General features: G+C 50.4%; 1 protein-coding gene across 1 annotated transcript; it reads left to right on the forward strand.

Annotated features, from left to right (window-relative positions):
- PAQR7 (progestin and adipoQ receptor family member 7) lies at nt 1-7,311 on the forward strand. The gene is made up of 2 exons (XM_066638586.1): nt 1-76; nt 3,818-7,311. Exon 2 carries the CDS (start codon nt 3,851-3,853, stop codon nt 4,907-4,909), a length of 1,059 nt encoding a protein of 352 aa, XP_066494683.1. The 5' UTR covers nt 1-76; nt 3,818-3,850; the 3' UTR covers nt 4,910-7,311.
- The last annotated feature ends 2,894 nt before the right edge of the window (nt 7,312-10,205 follow it).

A 10,205-nucleotide genomic window follows, 5' to 3' on the forward strand; every position in this document is an offset into this window, starting at 1 on the left:
TTTGCGCAGGGGGGTGCCCGGGCTCGCTGCCTTCTGCCTGCCGCGGGAGGCTCGGAGCATCCGCCGCTGGAGGGAGGTGAGTGCCAGCCGCGGGGGCATCGAAGGGCCCCGATCCGCAGGCCAGCCAGCCAGCCAGCCAGCAGGCTCCGTGGTGCAGCCGCGCAGAGCCACTGCGGGGAGCGCAGGGAGGCAGCGAGGTCTGGGGCGACGCCCGCCTCCCGCGGAGCTCCCCGGGCTCCCTGCCTGGGAGCAGGTCCCGTCCAGTCCGGCGCGGCTTCCCACAGCAAGTCCTGCGCTGGGGCGATGGCATAGCCAGAGGGGGGGGCAAAGCGCTGAGTTTGGCAGGGAGTCTCACGGGGCGGCGCTGGCTCCGAAGGCGAGTGGCCGCTTGCGCGCCCGGGTGAGACTCCCTGCCAAACTCAGCGCTTTGCCCCCTTCTGGCTACGCCACTGAGGAAGGGAAGGCAGCAAAAACCGTGTTTGCTGCAGCAACAGGACCAGCTGGGGCTTGCCAGGTCCAGTGGAGCCTGGAGGCGGCAGGAGCCAGGAGTGGGGTGACGTCTTGCTCCAGATTGGGGCTCTTGCTGCTTTTGCCAGCCCTGGAAACCTTGACGTCTGCGCCTTGATGCGCAGGAAGCTGCCCACAGGTGGCTCCTGGGGGATGCAGGCAGGCAGCAGGGTGCAGTGAAGACCAGCCATGGGAGCACCTTGAGCCCATTCCTCAAGCTAGACTCGCGCACTGCCCAAACCATGGTTTGGGGCAGTTTCTGAGAGGGGGCAGGTGGCAAACAGCACCCCTCGCTCACCCCTCTACTCACTGCCTGCAGAGCCATCCTGGGCTGGCTTTCACCTGTGGCGCCAGAGGTGGGCCTTGATGGGAGTGTTCACATGTACAGGCGTTCCACTCTCAACCCTTGCTTGGTGACAGATGGTCCTTTGGCGGAGGGAACCCACCGACTGGGGTTGATGTTACAGTGAGGGGAGCATTTCTCCCTGGCAAAGTTTGCACAGTGGTCATGCAGTGCGCAGGGCTGCCCTTCAGCCCGGCCTCTGGATCTGTCGCTTTCTGGGAGCTGCATGTCTGTAGGTCATCCAAGAGGTCATCTTGGGCAGCAGGTTGACCCAGGGCCTAGGAGAGGAGGGTAATTTGTACTCGGGCCCAGGGTCTAAAGTGGGGCCCAGAAGTTTCCTGGGATCTGGCATTTTCCTATCTACTCAGACTTGTTGCTCCTATGGGATGCTGGGGACACTACTGATGCCATATGGGTGGGTAGACCTGGGCTCCTAAGACTTTTCCAGCTGTCTCTCCCCTCCCCTCACCCTGCTTCGTCCCTCCCTGCTCCTATTCTGCTTGCCCGTCACCACCCTCCCATGCTCTTTCACCCCTCCCCTTTTGCAAAGGGGCCCAAAAGAAACTTTGTACCCCCTGATAAAATTCCTCTCAGAGGCCCCTGGGTTGACCAGAGACACCCCATCCACCTGCCTCCACTGCTGCTCCTCTTCCCATCCCTGGACTGGAAAAGGGACAATGTGGAAAGGGAAGTGGGAAGGAGAGGACTTGCCTGAGCTCAACACTTCCTGTTTTTGTTCCATCTCTTCTTCCTTTTCCAGTCCAGGGAGTGGGAGGAGCAGAGGCTGGTTCCTGAAAGTCTTGGGCTGAGCCTTCATGTGCGGCTGCAAAACCGCTAGAGAGGAATACTCTTGCTCTGTTGTCCAGAGCCATGACTGTTATCCTCTATTAAAAACTTTCCAAGGGTGGCTGTGTTAGCCTGTTAAAGCAGAGACAACCGAGTGTTTCAGAGCACCTTCAAGAGAAACCCACGTAGTTCAGCACACGCCCTTGAGTAGTACAGTCCACTTCACTGAATAAATCTTGGTCGGTCGCCTGTGTTTTTGCTGATCAGCTCAATAACTGATTAATTACTGTGGTTGCAAACAGTGATTCTGAAATTCTGCCTTCTTTGTTTGGCGAAGATGTGTCTCAGAAGGCATCATCTTAGAAGGGGGAATGCCTCTTCTCTCATACAACAGCGAAAATTTTCCTAAGGCAGCACCCACTGCCTGTAGCTCTTTTATGTATTTGTAGTATTGACTTTTAATAAAATTTCCTGGCTGCTAAATTGGGCATACTTTTTTCAGCCTGTTCAAATGCTTTGAATTGATTAATCTAGCCAAAATTGCCCCAGTGCACAGCCCTAGCTATAACTGGAATGTTTGTAATTAGCTATATGTAATTAGCTAATGTTTGTAATTAGCTATAACTGGAGTGTTGACAGGATCCCAGTTACTCATGCATACACTCTCTCTCCCTGACCTGGTACCACACACTTGAAAAGAGACCCACACAGAGATTAGCAGCTGGAGCCAAAGATGACCTTATTCCGCCTGCAGAAGCTGACTTCCACTCATGGAAGGGCTGCTTTACACTTGAATGTTGTGCGAGGAAATTGGTGCAGACGCTCCTCTGCTGGTGCAACTTCTTGCAGAGTCAGAATTGTGAAAACAACTACCAGCCCAATCCTATTCAACATTCCAGCACTGGTGCAACTGCAATGCAGCCACAGGGTATTATTATTATTATTATTAACAGTATTTATATACCGCTTTTCAACTAAAAGTTCACAAAGCGGTTTACAGAGAAAAATCAAACAACTAATGGCTGCCTATCCCAAAAGGGCTCACCATCTAAAAAGATGCAAAAAGAATACTGGCAGACAGCCACTAGAAAAGACACTGCTGGGATGAGGTGGGCCAGTTACTCTCCCCCTGCTAAAAAGAGGAGCACCCACTTGAAAAAGTGCCTCTTGCCCAATTAGCAGGGGTAAGGGAACAAATGTTCCTATATCTTAAGGAGGCCTCTGTGACTGCATCCTCAACACAGGAAGCAGTGCATACCCCATAGGTACAGCAGCACTGGCACTGGAAAATGGGATAGGATTGGGCCCTACAGACCCTCCCTCTGACAGGCTTGTGGGATATCACGTGCTTGAAGAAGCACTTATGGAATACCGATAACCCAACATGCATTCAGTTTTATTAAAAAAGGGAGATGGAAATATGAAACAGCGCCTGTGCTTGGAGTGTCTGGAGCAGTTAATAAAATCCGGGAGAGGACAAAGCAAGAATGTTTTTGGGTCTTTGAGGCACTGCTGAGAAATAGACTTGCTCCTTCTGTTCTGCCCAGTTAGCTCAGGCCCCCCTAGTGCAGGATTGGACCACTGTCCAATCATCCGCAGTTGCCCAGAGTTGCACATCTTCCACACTCTCTTTGCCAGCCAGCAGGATTCAGCAGGCCAATGTGTGTTATTAGGGCAGCAATCCTATATGTACTTACCTAGAAGTAAGTTCTACTGAACTTTGTGGGCCTTGCTCCTGAGAAGACATGCATAGGATTGTGATGTAAAGATGATGATGCACTGAATCATGCCCCTCTGCCTGGCTTGCTGCCCTCACTAAGCCTCTAAGCCAGCTGATACCAGCAACTCTACCTCTGTCTACCCAACACAGCTGATGATTTCAAATGGGAAAGAGAATTTTACACAAGTCAGTGTTAACATAAGTGGTAATGTATTCCATGGATTTTGCACCCTGTTCAGTTTACACCCTGGGCAGATGCCTCTTAGGAGTTCCACTAAGAACTTCACTAAGTTCTCAGAACTTAGAACTGTGTTTTAAGAACTAAGCTTATCCTCACAGCTCTCCAGGCTGCCCTCCCTGCCCGGTCACTGGCTACCACTTCAACCACAGGTGCATTGTGCCTGCTGTTGTATGATGCAAATGTTTTGAATGCCAGTCAACTTCCTCTTCTCTTTCTGAAGGGTTTTCTTTCTGTGGAGTTTGACCTTCCTGTCATGGCAACCATTGTGTCTGAGAAGCTCGGCCATCTCTTCATGCATGTCCCGCACCTCTGGAAGGTTCCTCGACTTCTGGAGCACGTGCTCCCCCCTTCCTCCTCGACTGTGGAGGTGTCGGACGTGCCCAGGCTCTTCCGGAAGCCCTACATCCACGCTGGCTACCGCCCCCTCAACCGGACCTGGAAGTACTACTTCCTCTCACTGTTCCAGCAACACAACGAGGCTGTCAATGTCTGGACACACCTGCTGGCTGCCCTGATCCTGCTAGTCAGGTTCTGGCGGCTCTCGCAGACGGTCGATTTCCTTGGTGACCCTCACACGCAGCCCCTCTTCATCATTGCAGCCTCCTCGGTTGTATACTCAACATGCAGCACCTTGGCTCACCTCCTGCAGGCCAAGTCTGAGTTCTGGCACTGTGCCTTCTTCTTCCTGGACTACGTGGGTGTGGCCACCTATCAGTACAGCAGCGCCCTGGTGCACTTCTACTATGCCATCGAGCCTGAGTGGCACTCCAGGGTTGTGAGCTTCTACATCCCAGGCGCTGTCCTGCTGGCGTGGCTGTCCTGTGCTGGCTCCTGCTATGCTAAGTACCGCTGCTCGCACCTCTCTTCCTGGCTGGGCAGGCTCTGCCAAGAAATGCCTTCTGCCGTGGCATACGCACTGGACATCAGTCCCGTCCTCCACCGCATTTACTCATCCTCCTCTTCTGGGCTCGAAGACCTGGCTGTCCTGTATCACAAGTGCCACGTCCTCTTTTTCCTGATTGGCGCCTTCTTCTTCGCCTATCCCTACCCTGAGAAGTGGTTTCCCGGGAAGTGCCACTTTGTGGGCCAGGGCCACCAGATCTTCCATGTCTTCCTGATGCTCTGCACCCTCACCCAGGTGGAGGCGGTGCTTCTGGATTATGAAACTAGGCGCCCCATCTACACCTGCCTGCACGAGGGACTGGCCCCCGTCTTCTCCGGTCTGTGCCTTTTAGTTGTGGCTTGCTGCTGCCTCACGGCCCTCTACATGACCGTCAAAGTGAAAAACAAACTGTATCGAAAGGAGAACTGAACAAGAACAATGCAAAGGGATCTGTCTGCCAGTTTCCTCCTTACACTTGCTCTGAATACATCCACATGGTTATCATGTAAGGGACCAGACGTTCCAGCTGGACTGACTGTGGGCCTCTCCTTTGGGCCCCTGTCCTAGCAAGAATGTGCCTCTTGCTCCCTTGAATGGTGCTTGCTACTCTTGAGCAGCAGGGAGGGTGGGTTGGAGAGTGCACCAGAAAGGAGGTAACATAAGCAAAACACTCTTGCAGGAGGAATGCACCTGCTTCCTGGGTGCGAGCTGGCATTGCTTTCAGGAGCTAGATCTGCCCCCCAGGGAGAGTGTGTCATGTGTACACCTTTCCCATCCCTTAAGCCACCCTCTGCACTGGTCTGTGGAGCAGTGCAAAAACTTCAGGGACAGTTGGAGCTGGGATTTGGCCTGCCCTTCCAAAATCCTTGGCCCCTTTTGCTCTATGCAGACAGTGGCTACGGTGATCTATCAGCCATAGTTGTGGGATTCAGGTCACAACCCTAACCAGGTCTACTCAGAAGTAAGCCCTATTTTGTTCAATGGGGGGCTTACTCGCAGGAAAGTGGTTAGGATTGCAGCCTCAGTTGCCCGCTGGTCCTCATGTGCCTCTGCATGGGTTTTTGGCCTGGGTTTTTGCAGGATTTGGTCAGGCCGCTGCACTGTCAAGGATGCCTTCCAGCTTTTGGAGCAAGAGGATGCTCCTGCATCTTGTGGGGATGTGCCTGGGTGTGTAGAGCGACAGGAAACCAGCAGCCAGGAAGCGGCCATGTGGACATGCCTTAGAGAGCAGATCTGTATGGCCATGTGGATGGGGTGAAGCTGCTCCAGTGTCATGGTATTTTCTAGGGGAGGGATGTGACTGGTTCTGGTGAAAGTCATTTAGGGAGTAGCCTAATTAACCTAATAAGCCTAAGAATCTCTGACAAGCAGCATCCAGTGGCTGGCTGTAATGCAAGGACTGTCACACTGGCTGGGGCCAAAGCTCCATCTTTTGTCCAGTGCTGTCTCTCCGGCAGGCCCCACCAGATGCCCAAAAAGCTCTCCAACAGGGCTTGTGGATTGTTCCTGGCATATGCAAATTGGAGGCTTCCCATCTTTGTACACAAAGAAGCCATTTGCAGGTCGGTCCCCCACAAGTCTCTGTGGTAGTGGCCCCCACCGCATCCTGCACGAATGGATTCTCTGCTAATTATGCAACATGTGATGAATTGCTCCCTGAATTGTGTGTGTCCTGATTCTTCCTGGATGGGCTGCCATTAAATGGCATGAGTAAGGCTGCAATCCTCACCTCACCTTTCCTGGGAGTAAGTCCCATTGAACACAATAGGACTTACTTCTGAGTAGACCTGGTTAGGATTGTGCCCTAAGTAAATCCAAACTTGCCAGAATGTCTCCAACACTTGATGCTTCTTGGGGAAACCTTTGATGTGCGGGATGAGAGAGGAGGTGACTGATCCCCACATGTGTGATGAGGGTTGGAAGCCTTCACGGTGTCTCAGAAAGGGGCTTCACCCCATCAAAATGGTGGTATGAATTGGCACTTACTGTTTGGACTGAAGTCAAAGGCAGGGCTGGCCTATGCATGAGGACAACTGAGGTGGTTGCCTCAGGCACCAGGTTGGCAAGGTAGACCCACCTCTGTCCACCCACCCGCCTTCCCCGCTTCTCCTCCTCCTCCTCTCTGGATTGGAAGAGTAACAGGGGAATATAAGCGTGGAGGAGAGTGGTGGGCTGAAGCAGAAGGAGTAGAGGCTGCATATTGCCAGATTAGGAAAGGCAACATTTGGTTTGCTGCCTCAGTCACCAGCAGGTCTTGAGTCAGTCCTGGTCAGAGGATTGGCTCAAATTAGGTTACAGTTCTTTTCTTTCAAAATGGAACTGAGTCAGATTCATTTGTGTAAGTCTTTTTGAGACTGTACCACTTCAGAATACTGGTGGGAGGGGAATCTCATTCTGGAATGTTTCCTGATGTTTTTAAGAAAACAAAACCACCACAACATCTGCATGTAGAAATCTGGTAACCCTGAACTATAGTCTTGATGTGCCAGTTTTCCACATGCAATGAGCTTTTTCAAAGAACAAAACAAAATGCTGGGAAGAAATTTTGACATGCACTCTCCCATCTGAATTGTGAAGTGGTACAGTTCCAGAAGGACTGCGCCAGGTTTTATTGTTGGATGTGCAGTTTGGGTCTTAGTGTGGCATGGCTGTATACTGAAAATGCAGCAGTCAAAAGCCAAATCTACAGAGAAATTTCAGGCAGATTCTGAGCCAGGACTGTGCAGAAGGATTTGTGTGCTAAAAGACTTGTATATTTGCCTGTTTTTTTTATACATTTATGGGCCTGCTCCTATAACTTGTTTCTATAAAGACTTTTCACAAGCCAGATATTTTCTCGTCTTCTGTCTCACCAATCTTCGTGAGAACCCTTTAAATGATTCTGTAACTTGGGTGGGGCAGAAGAAGACTCCAGTTATGAGTGTAGCCCTGGCAGGGCCGCAAAAATGGGTGAAAGGAGTCACAAAGGAGCTAATTGAAAAAGAAAAAGGGCAAAACAGAAGCTGGGTTGGGGGGGGGAAGTCTCCTCCTAAAAGGTCATTCTTAACTCATCTCAGATTTTACTAGTCTTTCTCCAGAGCAACAATTTGCAACCAGTGTGCTGTGGAAGGTCCGCAGGTATACCCGTTGCCTCCGCAAAACCCACAAGCAGGAGGTAAAGGCACCCTCTGTCTTGCCACAGCTCCTCCCCACTGGGCCTTGTGCCCACTTAAGGCTGATTAGTTTCCCTTGTTAAACTTACAAGTGCAGCAAGCAAAAGTCAGAGTCAAGTCCCAGTCCACAGATTCCAAGTAAGTCAGTCCAATCAGTTAGAGTTGCCAAACCAGAGCCAATAAGCCAAATCACAGTCTGAGGTCAGATTCCAGGTAAGCCAGTCCAATCAATGAGAGTTGCCAAACCAGAGTCCTAAGCCAAGTCACAGTCTGAGGTCAGTAGGTCGCTCCCTTGGTCTCCTCTCCAACCTACACTCCTTCTACAACCCACAAACCCTTCCTGCCTCAAGTGATCCTTATATCCTTAGGGTCCTCATTGCCTCTAGTGGCTGCAGCTGTGCAGCACACCCTTTGCTGAAAGCCCAGGCCTTAACTCTTAAAGTGGCCACTGCAGACACCACATTCTACCTCCTCACCAGATCTTCCGCAATTCCAATACACCCTCCTGTCCCACTGATGCTCCCCTGCAGCTGGTGTTTAGAGGCAGTGCATACACATCCCAGCTAGCAGCCAGTGATGAGACTTGTCCTCCATCTCTTAGGGCAGTGATTTTCAGCTGGTGTGCTGTGGCACATTGATGTGCAAGAAAAGGGCCACGGCTGTGCCACAGGAATTTGGAGCACAGTGGTTGAAGATAACCGGAAAAGCTATTCTAGGTTCTTTGGCTCTGTTTCAAGGGCAACTGCTTTTCATTCATTACTATTCATTACTACAACGAATAGTGATGAATGAAAAGCAATGAAAATGTAGAAAGAGCTGGAAGAGGGACTAAAATTCATGACGACAGTCAGTTGCCCTAGAAACAGAGACACAGAACCCAGAGGAGTCTCTCAGAACATTACAAAGACATCACAAAAACTGTAGAGAGGATCATAGAGGTCAGTATGCTGCAAGAAGGATGTTGAAAACTGCTGGCCCAAAGGGTTATACCTTAAACTTCTTTATCTTTATTTCTGGGCCTTAACATCCTCCCTTTTGGTCACAAAAAGACCCCCTGAGGCAGCTTTCAATAATCAAAGTTTACAATGTACATCCCGTTAAAATGGAACAGGAATAAAAGTTATTCATCTAAAGTCCAAACAAAACAGCCAGGAGGCAGTGCGCAAGTTGGCAAAAACCAACAAGGGAAGCTGTTGTCATTTCATGGCAAAGACGGGACACGGGGCATAGAGAGGTGAGAAGATTCTTGTGAGGAAAGACCTATTGCATCTATTTGCCTATAACGTCTATTGCAGACGTTGTTATCTACCTGTCAAAGTCTTTGGCACTGCCCTTTGAAAACAAGCAATTTGTCTCAGTCTTCCAGATGGGGGGGCTACTTGTTTCTTGACTTTATAAAGTGCAGGACTCAAGCATTTTTCTTAAGTGCTTGCATTGTTCAATTATGAGCATAAAGTTTGCAGTGCACAATAATCTCTATTGAGCATGGCGTTATTGCACCTGGAAGACTCCATAAGTGGTGTTGGAGCAGATGAGTAGCCTTCAGAAAGTAGCTTCAGGAGTTTTGTGGAACTTGATGACAGCATGGAGTGTATCTCTGGTGAGAAATCTGGTTTTTGCACCATGCTGGGAATACTGGCCTATATTTGTGAAAAGAGTCTGTCTGTAGTCCATATGATTCAGAGGGGGAAAGATTTATTATTGTTTATATACCGCTTTTCAACAAAAGTTCACAAAGCTGTTTACAGAGAAAAATCAAATAACTAATGGCTCCCTGTCCCACAAGGGCTCACAGTCTAAAAGATGCAAAACACCAGTAGACAGTGTTCTGCCAGATTCCAAGCTCCACCTGGAGAACTATGCTCACTAATTAGCTAATTAGCCCCCCTTCTTTCCTCAAAAATGACCCTGGTTCTGCCCTGCAGTACTGCTGGACCCCACCACCAGGGTAGCTCACCTGTTTAACCTACAGAGGTCCTCCCACCACTACAGCAGCCCCTTGGTCCTCAGCAGATCTTGGGCACAGCAGCCAAACACCAGTCTTAGTGTCTCCAGTAGTTTCTGCGCCAGCAGCTTCCAAAGTCCATTCACACATCAGTCCATCAGCAGTCTATTAGCCATCAGTTCCTCAGTCCATTTCTCCAGTCTGTCCCTCCTCAAGCTTTCCTCCTTCTGCTACCCACACCAAACTATCCCTTCATCAGGTGCTTTTATGCCTGATGGACCTATTGCCTTCAAGTGGCTGCAGCTGTGCAGCACACTCTCTGCTGGATGCCCAGGCCTTACCCTTAAAGGGCCCACTGTTGACACCACATCCTACCTCCTCACTAGCTGCAATTTCAATACAGACAGCCACTAGAAAAGACACTGCTGGGGTGAGGAGGGCCAGTTACTCTCCCCCCTGCTAAGTAAAAGAGGAGCACCCACCTGAAAAAGTACCTCTTACGCAATTAGCAAGGGCCTTAACTCCTGCTGAAGTTAGCAAGATCTTAACTCCTGCTGAAGACTTAGGGCCCAATCCTATCCAATTTTCCAGTGCTGGTGCAACCATGCCAATGGGGTAGATGCTGCAT

The sequence above is a fragment of the Tiliqua scincoides genome, chromosome 10 (assembly GCF_035046505.1).
Source record: "Tiliqua scincoides isolate rTilSci1 chromosome 10, rTilSci1.hap2, whole genome shotgun sequence".
Lineage (NCBI taxonomy): Eukaryota > Metazoa > Chordata > Lepidosauria > Squamata > Scincidae > Tiliqua > Tiliqua scincoides.